Source organism: Zingiber officinale, chromosome 7B, assembly GCF_018446385.1.
Source record: "Zingiber officinale cultivar Zhangliang chromosome 7B, Zo_v1.1, whole genome shotgun sequence".
Lineage (NCBI taxonomy): Eukaryota > Viridiplantae > Streptophyta > Magnoliopsida > Zingiberales > Zingiberaceae > Zingiber > Zingiber officinale.
In genome coordinates this window covers 69,319,042-69,339,201 of record NC_055999.1, presented here as the reverse complement: position 1 = coordinate 69,339,201, position 20,160 = coordinate 69,319,042, and the positions used below count along the sequence as shown (strand labels likewise).

The 20,160-nt window shown below is 38.7% G+C and overlaps 3 protein-coding genes across 3 annotated transcripts; 1 reads left to right on the top strand and 2 right to left on the bottom strand.

Moving 5' to 3' along the window:
* Positions 1-6,151: 6,151 nt before the first annotated feature.
* On the top strand, positions 6,152-12,456 carry LOC122005945 (ankyrin repeat domain-containing protein, chloroplastic-like). Its single transcript, XM_042561198.1, has 7 exons — positions 6,152-7,014; positions 8,906-8,982; positions 9,920-10,018; positions 10,241-10,339; positions 11,356-11,454; positions 11,538-11,636; positions 12,329-12,456. Exons 1-7 carry the CDS (start codon positions 6,225-6,227, stop codon positions 12,425-12,427), a joined length of 1,362 nt encoding a protein of 453 aa, XP_042417132.1. The 5' UTR covers positions 6,152-6,224; the 3' UTR covers positions 12,428-12,456.
* Positions 12,457-12,921: 465 nt separating this feature from the next.
* Positions 12,922-15,168, bottom strand: LOC122005946 (GDSL esterase/lipase At1g71691-like). Its single transcript, XM_042561199.1, has 5 exons — positions 14,911-15,168; positions 14,706-14,824; positions 13,765-14,010; positions 13,438-13,687; positions 12,922-13,335 (listed from the first exon to the last, which is right to left on the bottom strand). Exons 1-5 carry the CDS (start codon positions 15,149-15,151, stop codon positions 13,115-13,117), a joined length of 1,077 nt encoding a protein of 358 aa, XP_042417133.1. The 5' UTR covers positions 15,152-15,168; the 3' UTR covers positions 12,922-13,114.
* Positions 15,169-16,209: 1,041 nt separating this feature from the next.
* LOC122005944 (butanoate--CoA ligase AAE1-like) lies at positions 16,210-19,739 on the bottom strand. Its single transcript, XM_042561197.1, has 2 exons — positions 19,483-19,739; positions 16,210-17,964 (listed from the first exon to the last, which is right to left on the bottom strand). The coding sequence occupies exons 1-2, from the start codon at positions 19,678-19,680 to the stop codon at positions 16,495-16,497; spliced, it is 1,668 nt and encodes a 555-aa protein (XP_042417131.1). The 5' UTR covers positions 19,681-19,739; the 3' UTR covers positions 16,210-16,494.
* Positions 19,740-20,160: the final 421 nt, after the last annotated feature.

Below are 20,160 nucleotides of genomic sequence, written 5' to 3'. Positions count from 1 at the left end.
ACCAGCTAGTCGATACAATGAAGAGGATAACAATTTTTTTGGACAAGTTTTATTGAGATCCCGGAAATCGATGTAGACACTCCATTTATTTGTAGGCTTGGGCACCAATACTATGTTGCCAAGCTAAGTTGGGAATTGAACTTTTTGAAGATGCCTTGCTTCCAACAAACTTGTTGATTTATGCTCGGATGATTTATTTTGATCAACTCTAAAACCCCTTTTCCTTTATTTAACAGGTCGAGCATTTAGAAGGATGCAGAGTTGGTGCTCCATCACTGTTGGAGATATACCAGTGATTTGTTATGGTGACCAAGCAAAGATATCTTGATTTCATGCAAGACATGTAATCAAGCTCTCTTTGCGATTTGAGTAGTCCCTTTTGGTCGATTAGGGTGGATTTGTACTTCTTCCCAATCCTCGATCAGCTGGGATATGGGTGCCTCCTATATAGCTTGCACCTCTATTGGTTAAATCTTGTGAGCGCGATTCCATCTTGATGATGCACACATAATACTTCCAAGTCATCAACTGGTCTCCCTTTACCTCGCAAACTTGATCGTCCATAGGGAATTTGATTTTTTATTTTTTTTTCAGTAAAAGTTGAGACAACCACTCCAAATTCATGGAAAATAGGCCTCCCTACTGTTGGGGTTGCAAGGTTGCAAAAATAGTCCCATATTGAAAACACATGTGAAAGATCATGAGTTTATAAGAGAAAGATATCTCCATTGTCATGAGACCTTTTGGGTAGAGCCCAAGAGAAAAACCATGAGGGCTTAGGCCCAAAGTGGATAATATCATACCATTGTGTAGATATCTACATTATTTTTGATCCAACAATTGGTATCATAGCCCGGACTACCAGAAGGTTTAACCGCCGACTGTGCACAGAAGCTATGGTGTGATTGAGCCATGTGGGTACAATATTGACCTCGAACAAAGAATGTGGGGGCTCCTATGTTCGGATCAAGAGGACTAGACACCAGGCAGGAAGTCCTAGTTGCAGCTAGACAAGGAAGTCCTAGTAGGGCGGGTGGACCGAGGGGGCAGGAAGACCTGGTGGGTCAAGGATCGAATGTGGGAAGCATGTGGTCCTTTGTTTGAGGGGAGGGGGATTGTTGGGGTTGCAAGGTTGCAAATATAGCCCCACATTGAAAATACATGGAAAAAATCATGGTTTTATAAGAGAAAGATATCTCCTTTGGCATGAAGCCTTTTGGGTAGAGTCCAAGAGAAAAACCATGAGGGCTTAGGCTAAAATGGACAATATCATACTATTATCAAGATATCTGCATTCTTTTCGATCCAATACCTACAAAAATGTTGTCAGCAAAGGGAGCTTTCACCAAATGAAGGTAGTCTTGCGGGTTCTCATCAAGGGTTATGCTCTCAAAGAAATTGTCAGTCGGATCTGGTCCATAAATAAAAATTCTAGACACGTTGTAATTAGCGATAATGACCTTGATGACCAGAGCATCATCATGAGGGGTTTTTATCCTCTCAAGATCTTGAGGTCCAAAGATGATCTGAGGACCCTTTGCTTGCATTTTATTGGAGATGACTTCGTAAATCTCAATTAGCCAACCGTGAGCTTTTCGTGCTTGATGGGAGTCTCCATCAGTAGGGCCTTTGGAGATCATATTGATGTTTTCCTTAGCGGTGTTTCTTTTATTTTCTTCTTGTCAAGTCTGAGAGGGTTCTAGGCCTTTATTCAAGGAGTGGGCTTGGCTACCTTGCTGGTGTGGAGTATTGTTTTGCCGATGGGCTGTGGGAAAATTGAATGGTGGATGCCCGCTCGATTGTTGAGCAATTTGGGGAGACTATCGATCTTGAAAGCATTGATCGACCGCTCTACAAAGTTCCTAGGCATATTGATAACAGTCCCGGGTGCATGGCATGAGATTTAGATTTGCAATATGAGCAAAAATTAGGTATACACCGACGAGGCTTAGCAAATGAGGTTTGAGCGACTTCCACATGTTGGACCGTTTTCTCTTCGCAAGTTGGAGGCTAATGGTTCGACTAATGTTCTTTATAATGCAGAGGAGGTGGAGGAGCCTTGCGTTCTGCTTGGCGAAGGAAAGAGTTGGAGTCCCAAGTATGCCAATGTGGAAGAACATAAGGATTTCGACAGCCAAAGCATACTTGCGCTCACGAGGTTGGGACCCTTTATTATACCTTGTAATCCCCGCATTAATGAAATGCCATATCAGGATAAATAAAATGTCTCATCATTGTATTTTTATTATATTGTGCATTCTCATCGCCCATACATTACTCATATTCTGTGTATGTATAAAAATAATACCCCTGTAACGACCGCCTTTCTCATACCCTAATTTAGGGCACAAACGTTACTTTTATCTTATATATATATATATATATATATATATATATATATATATATATATATATATATATATAAGACCTTGTTATTTGCACTTCGCTCGATTCAGAAATCTAGTCTGAACTTGTGTGGCACACAGCCGTGTAACCTTTCTAGAAGCTAAATCTTATATGGCCGTGTGTGGCACATGACCATGTGACTTTTGTAGAGACTAAACCTTACATGGTCGTGTGTAGCACATGACCATGGGACTTTTGCATAGACTAAACCTTACATGGCCGTGTGTGACACATGGCCATGTGACTTTTGCAGAGGCTAAGCCTCGAATGGTCGTGTGTGGCATAGGGTCGTGTAACTTTTCCAGAGGCTAAGCCTCGCATGGCCGTGTGTGGCACACGACCGTGTAACTTTTCCCAAGGCTAAGCCTCGCATGGCCGTGTGTGGCACACGACCGTGTAACTTTTCCAGAGGCTAAACCTCGCATGGCCGTGTGTGGCACACGATCGTGTAACTTTTCCAGAAGCTAAACCTCGCATGGCCGTGTGTGGCACACGACCGTGTGTGGCACACGGCCGTGTAACTTTTCCAGAGGCTAAGCCTCGCATGGCCGTGTGTGGCACACGATCTTGTAACTTTTCCAGAAGCTAAGCCTCGCATGGCCGTGTGTGGCACACGACCGTGTAACTTTGGTCGAGAGGGAGAGAGTTGTGGCCGTGTGACTCCACACGACCATGTCACGGGCCGTGTGGGGGTCACACCCTGCACCCCAAAAGGGAGTGATTCTCCCCTTGTACTCCTTTCTTGGCTTATCAATCTATCCCATTACTTTATGAGGAGACTTTGACAACTAATTACTAACAACTGAACATTCTTCATACACAATACTCCAATAGTATGTTTATGCTAAGCGGAAATGAGAAACTAGATCCATCAGTACCAAAATCTAGCATTTTCAAGTACTAGCAAGTTCCAAGATCACTTTCCATTATTCCGTCACACACACGAGCAAACATTGCTCCTGCTACCCCCTCCTTACTCAAGCTTCTCTTTACCTTTATCTGTAGTACAAGGAAATGCAAATATATAAGCAAACGCTTAGTAAGTACCATCTACTCACAAAACCATGCATTTAAGAGAACATGTTTTTAAAACTGCTTGGGAAGAAAACAACCAAACATGCACTTGAGTATAGTTCACGCTAAAACTCATGCTTTGTAAATATGCACATGATATGTATTTTTAAAACAGGTTTATAGTGCAAATCATCAACTTCAACCATGCTAGTAAGGTAATGAAAATAGAAATCTTGGCATATCATAGAGTTCATTAGCGCTACACTTTATAACTCAAGTTCTCCACTTAATGATGGTTTTACTTTAACAAACCAATGAACTTGGAAACTTTATAATACATACTAGTGAAAATAATAATCAACTTCTTTGGGCCCGACAATGTACCACTTTGCGCGCATCCTTAATAAGATCCGAGGTAGCTAATCCCGAACCCATTAAGGTACTACTAGGCGAACTTATGCCTAGGGCAATCTAGGAGCCCATCCCATGGACTTTGGTCCAGTACATGTCACTTCAAAGTAAAATACTTTCTTTTAATACTTCTTTCTTATTCTTGCACTAATTTGTTATTTAGATAAACACCTGGTGTGCACTTTAACCTCGTACTTGTAGGGAAGCACTTTAGAGCCTTTGAATTTATGCTTCTTAGTCCCAAACTAGATGGGAAGCCATTCAAGACCCTCTACATATGCTCTTAGTCCCAAAACTTAGAGGGACATCTTACATATTAAAGCATGTGCATAACATATCATAGCATATAATTCCTTTAACATGCATAATCTACATTAACTACCACAAAAGGGTCTTTTCACATGCATAATGTAACAACTCATACTGCATGTGAGAGATACTTACATCCTTTTGCTATTTTTTACTCTTACACCCTTACGGTTTAGGGAGAACAACCTCTCTTGGGCGCCTCACCCTCCAACTGGACCTTCACACGCGTACCATTTCCTTGGGAAAACCCTTCTCTTAGATTTTCCCCCCTTGAAAATCTTTAAAACGTGGAACCCTAGGGTTCTTGGCTGAACTTGCAAAGAGGAAGGGAAGAATTCGGCTAGGTATGGGGAGAAGAGAAAATGAAGAGATTTAGGTTTTAATCTCATCCCTTACCTTTTATACTTAGTGGAAGTTGAAGCATCTCTTCCCCCAAGAATCCGCTTATAAGGAATTGTTTCCTTTTACTAATGTGATGTTTTACCACCATCCTATTGGCAACTTAAATTAATCTCATGTAAGAGGTCTTGGGTTCAATCCTAGCTTGGGCTATTTATACATATATTTTTAGTTCTTTTCCCTTCTTCTATTTATTTTTGCTCTTTTGAATTAGAGAAAATTTATGGGTGTTACAACCCAACGTGCTTCTGGCATATATTTTTAGTTCTTTTCCCTTCTTCTATTTATTTTTGCTCTTTTGAATTAGAGAAAATTTATGGGTGTTACAACCCCACGTGCTTCTGACAACTCCTCGCACAACATTAATTATGAAATGAGCTCATGAGTCTAAAGGCCCATTGGGCTTTTTGTGCCTGACCTAAATAGTGGGATAATGGATTTGTAAAAGGAGGTCCAATATCTTATTATAGGCAAATGAGTCTGCTTACATGCTTGTCCATCGTAAAAGAAGTTGAGGGGTGCTAAATATCTAGAGTTGGGAGGACTCGATGGGAAGGTTATAAAAGAATTGTCCATTTGAATCTTCGAGCCAGAGGAAGTGTAGATTGGGCAAACGATGGAATCTAATCGACTGGTGGTCTCTGAGCTAGCAAAGTGAGATACGAAGATAGCATGACCCGTGGGATCGAGGTTGTCCAATTAGATGATAGTCTCTGAGTTAACATAGTGATATATGGAGGGAGCATGATCCTTAGGACTGAGGTTGTTCGATTGAATAGCAATCTCTAAGCCAGTAGAGTGAGATATTGCAGGAGCATGACCCTTGGGATCGAGGTCGCTCGATCGAATGCCAATCTCTGAGCTAGCAGACGAGGAGGTAAATCACGAGCGGCTACTAGTCTTTGGAATAGTGACTAGCGCATAAGGGAAATATTTACCTCGGCTTTGCCGAGGTTCGAACCCCAAACCTCATTGTGGCAATACCTCATGCGCTAGCCACTAGACCCATCCGAGGAGACGTATTTAAATTCTTACATGTAATTAGTTAAGATGGTAATCGAGATAAATTAAATTAAACTTTATTTTATTCAATTTTATTAAATAAAAAAAAATTCAAACTAAAACAAATCAAATCAAATTTAAAATAAATTAAGTTATTGGAATCGTTATTCATTGATTTTTTTTCGTCAACTTACGTTTTAAGTTTGATTTATTTAAATATTTTGCTTGATTATTTAAAGTTATATTTTAAATTTTGTTTGATTGGTGAGTAAGGTTGTTATTATAAATTTATTTGATTTACGATTCAATGATTATTATTCATAAAATAATATATAAACTTTTAATCATAAACACTATCGAATTAAATACATATATTTAAAATTGTAAATATGTTATTTAAATTTATCTATTTAATTAATTGAGTTTATGTATGTTAAACAAATATTAATAATTTTTTTTTACCAAACTGCATACTAAATTTCACGAAAAAATGGTTCAATTACTATCCTAGGCACAAGTTTATAATTACCGAAAGTATTATACGAGAATAAAATACAAGTATCGCTTTTGAAATCGAACCGATTCAAATCTGCTTTTGGCCCGGTTCGAGTCGGCTGTTCTCTGCCCCATCTCTAGTAGCGTAACCACACCACAAATCTTCTTTACTCGTTCGCCGACCGGAAATGCTACAGCCGAGCTCGCTCCTCTCCCACCCCGGCTTCCTTCCCATCGCCGTCGCCCCTCCCACCTTCTCTTCCCGTTCTTCATGCTTCTCTTTTCCTCTTCCATCTCTCTTCTCCGCCATCAAGCCCTTTCCTCTCGCCGCCGCTTCCAACTCCTCCTCCTCCTCCTCCTCTTTCCCCACCTTCTTCCCCTACACCTATCAGAACCACCGAGAACAGCAGGAAGAGCCCGAAATTCCATCTCATCAAGAGGAGGACTCTGCCATCGGTGACTGTCTCGTCTTCGAGGATGGCGCCTTCGAGGACGGCGACCCCTATGAACCTCCCTCCCGAGCCCCCCGACCCGAGATGAAGATCAGGCGGAGAAAGTCCGCGGCGGCTTCCGAGGTTGAACCCGAGAGTTTGGTGCCGGAGAAATGGAAGGAGGCGGTGGAAGAGATCAACTTGACGAAGAAGGAGAAGCGGAGGATCTCGCACGAGTTGAGGTTCGCGAGCCGGATGGATCGGCGGAAGAAATCGCCCGTTCCGGACAGGGAGGAGTACCAGGCGCAACGCGAGATGATGCTCGCCCGACTAAAGCCCGTGGTGCTCGATGATCCGCCTAAATTCCTGACGGATAAGGAGTCGGGGGCTGCGGAGCCGCCCAAATTGGAAGCGCCACCTGGAACAAGGGCAACTCCGAGGAACCCTTGGTTGGCGTTGAAGGGGGAAACATTGGAGGACGTCACGGATTTCTTCAACAGCGGAAAGTATGTTCCACCGAATGAGAACGACGATAAGAAACCCCAAGGCGAGTTTTTCCGATGCTTCTCCCTAACTATACATATTATTTATCTTAAGTGAACATTCATGTTGACATACTGGAACAACAAAAACCGAGATGAATTCTGAGATCCACTTCAAAACGCCGTCTCTAGTTCTTACCTGAGCATTCCCACAAACATGAATAGGTGGAATTCATTATCTTAAAGATTGATCAAACTAACAACTTTGAGAATTTTGACTTACATGACATGCCTTAATGTTTCTAGATAGTCTGCTATCAGTTATCAATATCGAGTGGGATTGAAATGAGATTTCTTAATGTTTCTTGATAGTCACAGATAGATTATTAGTGAGTGAGAGTCTTCTTCCCACCAGATTTACAGTAAGTCAGTGCAGTTATCAGATTGGCTTTATTAAGCTTGGTTTCTCTTATAACTGATAATCAAGGTGGAATCCACCTAACAAATGTATCTCTCCTGTTGATTACTAGTTGGCAGAGTCAACCCCACTCAAGGTCTGAGATCCATCTTTAGTTTGCTTCTTTTCTTGAGAATAAGTTAGTTTGTTAAACACAAATTCATATTACACATAACTAGAAACTATATGTGCTAGCTTAATTATATAGCACATATAGTGGAAAGAATCTTTATATTCATTTTAATATGTTCTCATCATTCATATTTTTTAGCAAATCAAAAAATTCATCCTATTTGTAAGATTGTGTGCTTTCACTTCTATGGTCACAATCACAATACTTCCTTGTTATATCTTGATGAGATGACGATCCAACTTTGAGGTGAAATTAAATGAATTATATCAAAACCAGACCAGATTGACCAGACATAATAGAAAACTCAGAAGTAGACCTTGGTCCATCAACTCAGTAATAGATTGGATCCTGAAAAGTCCTAGTTACCTTGGGTGAGCCCAAGGCTTGCTCAATCAAACTTTTTAAATCAGTAGTTGCTCTCTACCGCCAGCAGTTGCCCACTCAAATCAAACAGAAGATTAGGGCACAATTAATGAAACAAAGTGATAATTATCTCACACGCACAAAGAAGAAAGAAACTCAAATAGAAACTGGAATATTATACTAATTGAAGCTTCATATCGAAGGGGAGCATTGACGCAACGGGAAAATGTTGTGTGTGACCTAGTAGTCACGGGTTCGAGTTGTGAAAACAACCCCTTACAATGCAAGGCTATGTACAATTGACACTTCCTCAGACTCTGCATTGACAGAATGAATTTTATTATGCTTTTTCATACTGTTGGAATTGCATAATAGTGAATGTTTGCTTGACATCATCATGAATACTGGTACCTACTTCTGTCACCTAATTGTGTAATGTACTTCTTGCCTCTTCATGTAATTTCTTCTAGCCCTATCCTTTACAATTCTCTCCAAGATTCCAACAAACTGAAAATCTATTGTCTTTGAATCCCAGGCATAGCAGTTTATCCGCCTCCTTATGCTGGGACCTTGTCTTTGAATTCCTCACACTCCTTTTCATGTCCATCTTTGCCCTGTTCAATGTCACATTTTGATCTTGTTGTGGTCCTGAGTATACAGGAGACAGACTTGGCCAAATATTTCATTTTTTGTGCTGTTACTCCTTAAAGCTGTCCAATGCTAGATACACTGAGAAATAGATAACCCAGATTGCATTGGTATTTATGTTTCAAGCTATTTTCATTGTTTCACCTGAAAACTTTTTAAACTAGGTGTGGCATTGGGATGTGTTAATTCGATGGCAATGTGGTTAGCAAGATCCTAACTTGGTATTAAAGGATCCTATGATTCTACCAAAGGATCTCTTCTTAGGAGTTTTGATTGTGGAGTTATTTTTAAAGTGTGGCATGCTATATGATTTTAAACAATTAAGTTTAGCGATTTGCTTTCCTTGATTTCATAGGTCGCCAGAAGTTGTTCACAACCAATGAAAAGATTCTTTTGAATAAACGCATACCTAATTTGGGAGAAGCCACTTCAGTAAGTCCTTTCTTTGGCTCAATATTTTTAATTAATTGTATTTTACAACTATATCTGGAAATAGCCTCTTGCCAAAAGCAGGGTAAGGCTGCGTACAATGGATCCTTCCGGACTCCTCATGGTGGGAGCTTTATTCACCGGGCTGCCCTTTTATTTTACAACTATATATTTTTTTCCAGTGTATAGCCTTTGGTATATACTTATGTAGTATCACTTGTTGAAATGATCCACGTAGAGATAACGGATACATATTGTACTTCCCAATGTAGTAAGTCCAATATGAATGAAATTCAAAACTGTTTTTCACTGCTGTGTGAATTTGTGAAACAAGTACGTTAGCCAAATATATAAATTTGATGCATATATGGTTCTTGCGGAGATGAAGAAACCAAAGGGGTTAAGCATGGTCTTTGACACTCACTCAAATTTCCAGCATTTCCATACTCATGTCGTTTACTAATACTCCTGCATGGGCACTTAATATCCTATTGGCCACTTGTAATTTTTTTCTTTCTTCTGATATCATAGAACACTCAGGATACTCTATATTGATTAACTATTTGCCTTTATTTCAACTATATATATATATATTCTTTTTTTTATTGGGACCAGTTATCTTTTAGTAAAACTTGGATGTTGTTATTCTGTTACTATCGAATTCTTTCTTATATATTTCCTCTTTTCACTATCTTATAATTTTTCACACTGTATACCTTCTTGAGTTATGATGCTCAACAACATTGTTAACATTTTTTTATCTACTTTTTTGAGTTAGGATGGTCAACAACCCTGTTAATATTGTATATGTATCATGCAAGTGAATTGGATCTATACTGAATATAATCTCGCCTGCAGTCTTTTTGTATTTTTTTGATTTTTAAGAAAAAACTTATCTTCAATATCTCATAGAAATTGTCTGGCCAAATTGGTCTGGCAGGGTAAATGGCTTCCGCTACATAGTCTTGCTACATCAGGAGAGTTTTTTCTGCTGGATAAATTACTCAAACACAATGTTGACATCAATGGTGTTGATAAGGTTTGTTACTGTTATGTAGCTATGATCCTTATTTTTATTGTTTTGAAGAATAAAACTTGAAACTTGCAAGGTGCAACTGACTAAAAGAAAATTGACTTTATTTTTTAAACATAAAAGCAATAATGAGGAGTACTATTATGGATTGTGTACGTGATTACTCATATAATTTGCATTTATGAGTTGTTCTTTTCAATTTAATCATTTTTTAAAGAAAATTTGTAGGATGGTTTATCGGCAATACACAAAGCCATTCTTTGTAAGAAGCAAGCAATTGTTAACTACCTCCTGCGAAATTCAGCAAATCCTTTCATTCGTGATAATGTAAGAATTCTATTCCTTTGATCCATCCATGCATATGAGAAGTTATTTTATCCCTTCTTGTGCCAACTGGAACAGCTCCAGTTGCTTTTCATTGTTGCTGTCTTTCACTTGTAGGCTTCACTCTTATTACATTTTGGAGTCATGATTTTTATTGCTTGTGATAGTTTTTTTCAGCTTCATTTTAGAAAAGATTGATAAATGAAACAAAATTCAGAAATGGGGAAATGCTCACTATTAAAGTCAGAAAAGGAACAGTCTAATTGAGTGTAAGATCTCTTTGTAGAACTGTACTAGAATTTTGTTTACTATGGTGTTCGTGTTTATGTAAAAGCACAGGTGGGAGGCTTCCACTATCTAAAATAGACATGCATGCACAAACTGACAATTTAGGACTATCTCACCACTTCTTTACATGGCATGCCGTTTCAGGTTTAGAACAGTTACACTTTTTAAGGCTCAGATATAAGCTTTCTTTGATACCATGTTAAGTCCTAGGAATGTCCCAATCTAAACTTAAATAGTTAGCCACTTAGGCGGGCGATATGTAAGTATATTGACATGCTTATACTCTATAATCAGAGCACGGATCCTCTGGTCTACAATTTGCAGACCAAAGGATGGTCCACTTTATGGATTGGTCCATTTTGATGGACCCATCACTTAAATACATGGGGTCCATTATAATCTACCAATCACGATCAGTGGACCATCCTCTGGTTCGCAATTTGCGGACCCGATGCCATTGCTTATCTAATAACTAGGTACTTTGTAATGCAGTTTGTGATGTGCTTTTCAGTATTGCTTCAATTTCTCTCTCTTAAATCTGAATAAGGTGTTCACAAGTAGGTAGCACACTGCACACATGCATCAGTCTCCACCATAGGCAACACAAATCCTTTTATCTAAGCTCAATATGATAGTTAACGCTTTGTAAAATGCTGAAGAATTTTAAGATCATATATCGATTTATTTTATTTTTTTGCTTGTGCCTCATTAACATTTCTCATTTGCAACAGGATGGGGCTACCCTACTCCATTATGCTGTCCTGACAGCGTCAAGTGAGACCATAAAGATTCTTCAGTTGTATAATGTTGACATAAACCTTGCAGATGATGTAGGCTGAATTTTCTCTTATTTAATTGCTACAGTTCGTTGTTGATATTTTATAGGTGAAAATTACCTTTGAATTTTCTTTAGGATGGCTGGACGCCCTTGCATCTTGCTGTGCAGACACAAAGAACAGATATAGTGAGGCTATTGCTTATCAAAGGAGCTGACAGGACCCTCAAAAATCGAGTAATCATCCATCTATTTCCATATTTATTTTGTCGATGAGAATAAAACAAGTGATTGTGCATAAGCAATTTAATATAAAATGTTTCCTTACGAATTGAGTATGTTGTATCTGTCAATAAGCTAGCCAGCTAACTTGTCTCATGTTGCATTCACAGGATGGCTTGTAGTCCTCTTTTGTTAAATTGTCTGGTAATTTTGCACCCAAAATGGGTCCAAATCTTTTGTTTATTATGTCATCATATACCTTCATGAATTGGGTTCTGTTTCCAAGATCCACATCTAAATTATCTAGGAAGAGGCTCCCTGTTTTTTGTCCTACATGTAGAAATTCATATGCAGCAAATGGTACATATGGTATATATTATGGTCAGATCACCTGGAAATTCTGAAGAATCATTATACTTCATATTGGTTCATGGTTTTAACCTGCAGCTGCCTGTTCATTCGCCTCCAAGTGAGTAGTAGGACTGTTTAAAGCAATGTCTATTCATTCTGTTCCCACGACACAAAAGATTATGGGGCATGACCAGATACCCAATTCAAGTACTCGCCAATGTAAAAAAGAAAAATTGTTACAACAACATTGTACTCTTGCTTTCTCACAATCTTTTTTTATCATGCATGCTGCTTTATATCCAGAACTTCCTACCCAATATTATTTATGCTTGACATCAGTTGATGCTTTTTATCAGGATGGATTGACGCCGCTAGATCTTTGCCTTTATTCTGGTCACGGCATAAGAACTTACGAGCTAATAAGATTACTGAAGCAGCTGCCTGTATCGAAATGATCTCCCTGAGTTCTCTTACTCTTGAGAAAGCAGAAAACGCTTTGTGACAATTACTGCCCCAATTTCTTTGTATCCAGGTACATACAATCCATCTTCTCGTCTTTTTTTTTTTCTTTTCTTTTTCTAATAATTGCTATCGATCATGTTAGGAACACCAGATGCTTCTTTGACTACCATAAGGTGGTTTTTGCAGATCATTTAGAAGAGAACTCTCTTGAGAAGTGATAGCTCCTCTTGCTCTACTAAGGGTATCCTTCCCATGGAGGTCAGGATGACTAAGAGAACCAATCTTGAACTTAATGGTCTTGTACAACTATATATTATCATCTTTTAATACTATTTTAACCTTAGACAAAAGGGATTTCAACAGAATTGATCAAACTTTTATAATATTTTTCGATGAACCTCAAAGAAATTAAGACGATACTGTATAACTAATTTTCTTACATGCAGCAGGATGTCAATCGTCCATTTTTTTAAGCCTTTTTGTTCAGGGTTGAGGTAATTCTAGTATCACTTATCTGTATCAATATTGTAGGCGTTTGAATTTATCACTGAAATTCCATTAAATCTCCTCATTCAAACCAACAATTTAAGTTCAGGAAAACCCAACATACACAATCTTATTGCAATCAGCTTCAAATAAATGCAGTAGAAGAGGTTTGCAAGTCGCCTTAATGTTGTTCTTTAGCTCTGCAACAATCTTTGTAGATTGACAGGGTAGGCAAGTTCCGGTGGACCGAAAAGCCACAGCCGAGCTATCACTTTGTACAATGCCTGTGTTGGGTGATTAATATCCCAGAACAAATACTGATTTCGATTTCTACAGTATGTGGTGTTGCGTAAGCACTGGCCCTCTGCGTTTCGCCTCCCCGATCCGCAACATGCGGCCCATGGCTCCGTGAACCCTGGCAATGGTCGAACAATTCATGATCAGTTAGTTGTTTACCATTTAGAAATCCTTATGTTTGTAAAGAACAGTGCTAATTCAGAGATATAAATATGGTCACCGTATTCTTGTAGATCAGCATCAATTCGAATGCTCATTTCGTATGCATCAGCGAAAGAGTACTTAAAGCCATGCAATGAAATGCATAGATCCTCCAGTAGTGCCTCTGTTGCATTTTTGAAATGCATCGAAAGATAATTGAGATCGGCATTGCACTCGTACGAAGGATCCAACACTCTGATAGCCGGAATACATCCAAGCAATCCCGTGCCTGCAACCGCGAACTTTCGTGCCCCCATGCCATACAACATCTGCCATTGCTCAAACACTTGGATGTCAAGGTTGTCGAATTACACAATATATAGTGTCTCAAAACATTCGACAAAACCTTCAATTGATTCTTGAACTCGTCGATGATCGGGGTAACAATCTCATCCATCCGAGTGTCGTTTCCGGGGATGAGGGTCGCGGCGAAGGCAAAGAGATCATTGCTTCCGACACTGAAGAAGAACAGAGACTCATTCAATGAGGCAGATACACGCTTCTTGTTGTTGGTTCGTGTTCCAAGTGCGAGGTCTGCAGCAACTCCCTCAAAATCTCGAATCTGTGTTGACATCGCTATGACATCATTCCCCTGTAATTATTATCCCTGATAAATTATTTAAGTAATTATAATTGTAATGCTCTAGAGTGTGTGAGAAGCGGAGCCAAAAGATTAAGAGACAGTGAGTGAATAGGTCAATCTATACGGTGCTTCATTGCTGGCCACTTCAATAATTGCAATAGCAGCACTGTCTTGTTTCCCCTTTTCATGTTTTGTAGTGTTTCTGTGAGGACCATGAATATGAAACGTTCAAGTCCATAAAGTTAAATTTCTTCGAATCAGTCGAGACTGTCATTATATTGATTCCAACTTCTAACTTTCAGTCCAAAGTATCGCAAATTCATGCTTAAGGATAAAATAATACAAACAGCATAACTCAAAATTTATGAGTTATATTATAAAAGACGAGAACATTATTATGAAAATTTTTGAAAAAAAAATCAGGTGCAAGAAACTCCTGCTCGAGATTTCAGAGAAGGATTCAGAGGTCAATTGCACACAAAAGTTTTACGAGAGTTTTACGAGAGATTATTTTCACGATTCAAACTCATGACGATACGGCTCCCCTTTTGAACATTATTATGAAAATTATAAGAGTAAATTCCTTTAATCCATTAGGAATTTAAATCTTTAAAAGCTAATAATAGAAAGCCATGGTATTATCCGCCATGATTAGAAGAACTAAATTCGATAAAAAAAAACGAGAATGAATAAAATGTGTTTACTGTGGTGGGGAGGATTCCGGAGCCGGCGGATGCAAAGTTGACTCCTCTCCTCGGCGTCCGCTTTGCTTTGGAGAGGGAGAGAAAGGGGGGCGGACTGGCCGCTAATCCCATTGTCATTGCTTAATTAATCAACCAAAAATTACATGATTATAGACTGATTAGTGATATAATTGAATAATTTAAGCTTGTAATAATTAGTTGTTACCGATGAAGTCGACGACGAGGAAGCCGTTGCAAAACCGGCCGGTGGAATTTTGTCCCCAGTAGTCGATTCCATAAGGAGGGAAATTGGCCTTCGGCGCATCGTCGGGCAAGTAGTTGTTGTTTCCGACATCGACCGTGGAGTCACCGAACACGTAGATAGCCGGCAAAGTTGCAGCGGAGAGGGCTTCTGGTTGGAGAAGAAGGTGGTGGCAAAGGAGAAGGAAGAAGAGTACCTTATTCATCTTATTTTTAAGGAATGATGTTTGTTTCAACTATAGACATTGAGTTTTTATATACATGAAATTTTAGAAATGAATAATTATTTATTTCTTTTAGAGAATTAGAGGGAAACATATAATTCCACCCTTCAATTTTATGTTTTGTTTGGTGAAAAATGCCATCCTCGAAAATTTTAAAAATCCTAAAACTGCACTTAAATTTTTTTCAAACAACTATTATTATTTTTTATAATTCAAATGTCTAAATTTAATCTTGAAGATAAATAATTTTTCCCTCTAATTTGCTTAGAGAGGAAATTTAGAATACAATCTATCAATCTCTATTCAAATAGCTATCATTGCTTTTATACATGTAGCATATCCTCTCGGGAGAGTCTAGTGACTAGCATATGAGGTGTTACCATCATGAGGTTTGAATTTGAATTTCGACAAAGTCGAGGTAAATCATTCGTGATTTATCTCTTCCGTGTTGACCCTGAAACAGATTGACGGTGACACTAAAGATGAGCATATTTACTTTTTTATCACAATTCATATAACATGTTTACTTTTTATCACAATTCATATAACATGTTCCTGGTGTGAGCACCTGTTTATTGCATTTTGTTGAATTTGTATTGAAATTTTATGTTAAGAATTTTTAAATTATTTTTTAATTTAAAGTTTAAAATGCTTAAATCTATTTGAGGTAACACCAAATCTGAACTGGTTTGTCAAACCAGAACAAAGTGAATGAAGATCAAATTTAAACCGTCAAACCATTCAAAAACAAAGTGAATGAAACGAATTTGAAATTAATTTTACACAGAGAAAAGCTCATACAGAAAAATTAAATTAAAAATTATATTAATTCAAAGATGATTTTCTAAAAATATTTATATGTGAATTTTTGGAATAAGAGATGCAATTTTAATATTTTAAAAAGGAGGGATGCCATTTTGATTTTTACCTAAATAAATCAAACTACTAACCATCAAAGATTTAATAATTTACACTTCCACGTACACTTTCATTAAAATCAAAATGATTTTCTTTCAAATTAACAACTAATTGGATGTTCCTTGATAATAATCCAAATAAAATTGCTCATTTGATGACTTACAATATTTGTCCAACATGAAAAATCTCAGGGTTGATAATCCAAATAGATTTCATAGTCAAATATAGAACAACTCTTCAGACGACACTCATGGAGAAGACAGTGCGCTAGTAGATTTCATTCAACATGCATCTCACTAGTAAATAAGCAAGCAGTTTTATTGTCATATAAATGACAAAATGCAATGCATCTGATGGTTTTTGAAGGATTAAAGTATTACCTTGAACTTTGTTGCAGAAGATGCAAATTAAAGCTTGCTTCCTCCTTTCCAAAATATGGTTCCCATGGCCTTAGCCTTCTCCCTCAACAGAAACTTTTGAGTTTTGCCTGTAGAGGTCTTGGGGAGATCTTCGAATACGACAGTTCGAGGAGCCATGTAATGAGGCAACCGAGCACGACAAAACTTTATGATTTCCTCTGCAGTAATGTTAACATCATCCTTCAGCTTGACGAAAGCACAAGGGGTCTCACCCCAGTAGTCATCTGGCCTTGCTACTACTGCTGCCTCGAGGACTGCAGGGTGGCTGAAAAGCACGGATTCTACCTCAATCGAGCTTATGTTCTCGCCGCCTGAGATGATGATATCTTTTGAACGGTCCTTGAGTTGGATATAGCCATCTGGTTGTCTGACTCCGAGGTCACCACTATGGTACCATCCTCCACTCATTGCCTCCATTGTTGCCTTTAGATCCTTGCAGTACCCGTTCATCACTGTGTTTCCCCGAAACATCACTTCACCAATTGTCTTGCCGTCAGCAGGAAGGCTTTTCATCGTGGCTGGATCTTTTACATCAACCTCCTCCATTCCAATGTGATGAAGTCCCTGGCGAGCCTTAAGCCTCACTCTTTCTTCCAAAGGTAATGCATCCCACTCAGGTTTCCAAGTGCAAACAGTTGCTGGACCGTATGTTTCAGTAAGGCCATAAGCATGAGTAATGTGAAAACCAAGCTCTTCCATCTTGGACATGACATGGGGCGGAGGAGGTGCAGCACCAGTCATCATGCCTACTCTTCCAGGTAGAGGTTTACGCTCTGAGATTGGAGAATTTATGATCATGTTGAGGATTGTCGGCGCTCCACCCAGATGGGTAACCTTGTGAAGATAAATGCTGTCAAATATGGCCTTTGCTGTAACATTTCTCAGGCAGATATTGGTGCCACCTTGAGCTGCTATGCCCCATGGAAGGCACCACCCATTGCAATGGAACATAGGCACTGTCCATAGATATATTGGCATTGTTGTGATATCATTGAAAAGAATTGTCGCAATTGCATTCAGGTATCCACCTCTGTGACTGTAGATGACTCCTTTAGGCCTTGATGTAGTGCCAGAAGTATAGTTTATCGAGATTGGATCACATTCGTCAATAGGCCATTGAATCTGAAAGTTAGGAGAGGCATCTCGCAGAAGAGTCTCATATTCTAGAATAGTTGATCTATCGACACCACCCAATGCACCATCAGCGTCAGTCAAATCTGAGATTATGATGATTGTAGGAAGCTTGGCATTTGATTTGGCAAGAAGCTTTAGTGCCCCTTGGACAATGTCAAGAAGGTGAGAATCCACAAATAAGACTTTCGACTCTGAATGCTCAAGTAATGTGGAGACCATTGCTGAGTCATGCCGTGTATTGAGAGTGCAGAGCACAGCACCAGCCATAGGGACTCCAAAATGTAGATCATACATCGCAGGAATATTTGCAGCAAGTACAGCAACCTTCTCATACCAAGCATATGAGAACAATGGTTGTATGAGAACAAGTTAACCATGAACACAAAGTAGTTATTGCCCGATAGCTAGTTCATCACAGGCATACCATCTAAAGAGTGAATGAAAAATGAAAGTGATAATGCAAAACACGATGATGTTAAGTAGGTTGTGTGATCTACGCAATGTATATATGAAATTTAGGGAAACATGTGATTCATTATCAATAAAATATTTAATGCTATCTGATTCTATGAATATGTCAGTTAAGAAGTATTAACCATAAAGTAAAATAAATAAGCACTTAATATGTAAGAGATAAACAAATGCAAACAATATGAAAGATTAGATTATCTGAACCAATAGAAAAATATAAGGTATTAATGCAGAAGGTTCCAGAAGTGGTGTGTACAGTCGATGCTCTTTCATGCTACCCTCTTCCTTGGATTTGTTGAGATAGTGCCTTGACTGCTGAAGCTTTTGCAACTACAGCTCATATGTCCAACCTATTTGGGATTGGCTACATGAATCTCATCCCTTCATTGAGTTTTATGCACTTCTAAGATTTCCTTCCATAGAAGGTTATCCATCCCATGAAATTATTTGAACATAAACAAAATCATAAACCACATCATGCATCTTCTTCAAGTTTGGACATGTGTGCAATACAACTTGGCCATTATAATTGCTAATAGAAGCAAATGACAGAATGAGAACACACTAGACAAAATTATCTCAATTTTTTTTCTTTTGTATTTAATTTCTATGCTAAGGAAAGAAGTTGACCGTGGAAGTGAATCTGGAACACAGTAGTGACCTAAGGTGAGAAGTTGTAGCATAACATGCCGTTCAATAAATAAAAATCTAACAGACACACAAAGGTCTGGAATGGTCTAACAGTTTATAGTTAGATTAGATATATAACTCCATACGATGGATCCCTTCTAGCAATCTTATCGTTTTGGTCAATTTCTGAACATTATTTCAAATCTTAAGATGAGAAAAATCAAAATCAAACAATTTAAATGCGTGCGGAATTTAGAAGAAGCATAGAGAACTAAATCATTGACTACTCAATCTAGTGACAGAATATCGATAGCAACCATTCGCCATTCGTTTTTTTTTAAATAAAAAGTCAAAATCACTGATTTTTAAAGTGATACCCACGTTGATCAATAGCAACAATTAGCAATATAATAACAGATCAAGCAGTAAGAAGGAAAAAGAACCCAATTTATAATTCAATCTGTATGGATGAGTTCAGTAGAAACTTTAAGAATAGGGGATCATGTGCCCTAAAACTGGAGATAGAACTAAGACCATCCGATAAAAAAACCTAGGCAAAAGAATGGAGTTACTGTGATAGCCTCTTAATCGATAAACCAATAATAAACTAGAATAACACATCCAGCAATCAGGAGGCTAAAGAGCCAGATCTGTAATCCTCATAGTACCAGAAGACAGCAAATCCTCTTATTTCAATCTCAGTACTCAATGAAAGAGACTAAGGTATTAGCAAAAACTTACAACGTCTCCACGAGAAACCCCGAGGGAGAAGAGGGCGGAGGCGAGCTTGAGGCACCGGTCGCGAGTCTGCTTCCATGTATAGGAAGTGGTGCCGTACACGACCGAGGCGCGCTCGGCGTAGACGACGGCGGCGCGCTCCAGGAAGCTTATCGGCGAAAGCGGCACGTAGTTCGCCGGGCTCTTGATGCTGCCCTCCATGGATCTCTCTCCCCTCTCTCCGGCGAAGCGAGACAGTTTGGTCGTCGATTCCCAGCGTTGTCCGACTTATATAGATGCAACACTGCCGACTGGATTGTACGGGGGACCCAACGGTGTCAGCTCCGTATGGCTAAGTTTCATTGGATGTATAAAACAAAATGGTAAGTTGAAACGTAAATGTATAAATCTAGTAGGGAGGTAAATACGAGCCGGGATCATCTAATCAGATTTTAGCGGGTTAGATCTTGGTCCATTGTATTGATCAGAGATTTAATAATCATTGAATCCTTTCAATCATTATTCTTGATCCAAACATGGACCATGATAGATGAGACCAGAGAATTTCACCTGGACAAGAGTAAAAATCCTCAGATCCACTTTTAGCAGATCAAATCTTGGTCCACTCCATTGATTGGAGGGATTCAATGATCCACACCTACTAAGCAGATGGGACCATTGAATCCCTTCAATCACTGTCCC

Excerpts from the sequence above, each read along its gene's own strand:
- LOC122005945 (XM_042561198.1), top strand. The coding sequence starts at position 6,225 with ATGCTACAGCCGAGCTCGCTCCTCTCCCACCCCGGCTTCCTTCCCATC. Across the intron at positions 7,015-8,905 it reads CGACGATAAGAAACCCCAAG|GTCGCCAGAAGTTGTTCACA; the intron begins GCGAGTTTTTCC and ends TTGATTTCATAG. Across the intron at positions 11,455-11,537 it reads ACATAAACCTTGCAGATGAT|GATGGCTGGACGCCCTTGCA; the intron begins GTAGGCTGAATT and ends AATTTTCTTTAG.
- LOC122005946 (XM_042561199.1), bottom strand. The coding sequence starts at position 15,151 with ATGAATAAGGTACTCTTCTTCCTTCTCCTTTGCCACCACCTTCTTCTC. Across the intron at positions 14,011-14,705 it reads CCGGAATCCTCCCCACCACA|GGGAATGATGTCATAGCGAT; the intron begins GTAAACACATTT and ends TAATAATTACAG. Across the intron at positions 13,336-13,437 it reads TGCTGATCTACAAGAATACG|GGTTCACGGAGCCATGGGCC; the intron begins GTGACCATATTT and ends GACCATTGCCAG.
- LOC122005944 (XM_042561197.1), bottom strand. The coding sequence starts at position 19,680 with ATGGAGGGCAGCATCAAGAGCCCGGCGAACTACGTGCCGCTTTCGCCG. Across the intron at positions 17,965-19,482 it reads GGGTTTCTCGTGGAGACGTT|GTTGCTGTACTTGCTGCAAA; the intron begins GTAAGTTTTTGC and ends TGGTATGAGAAG.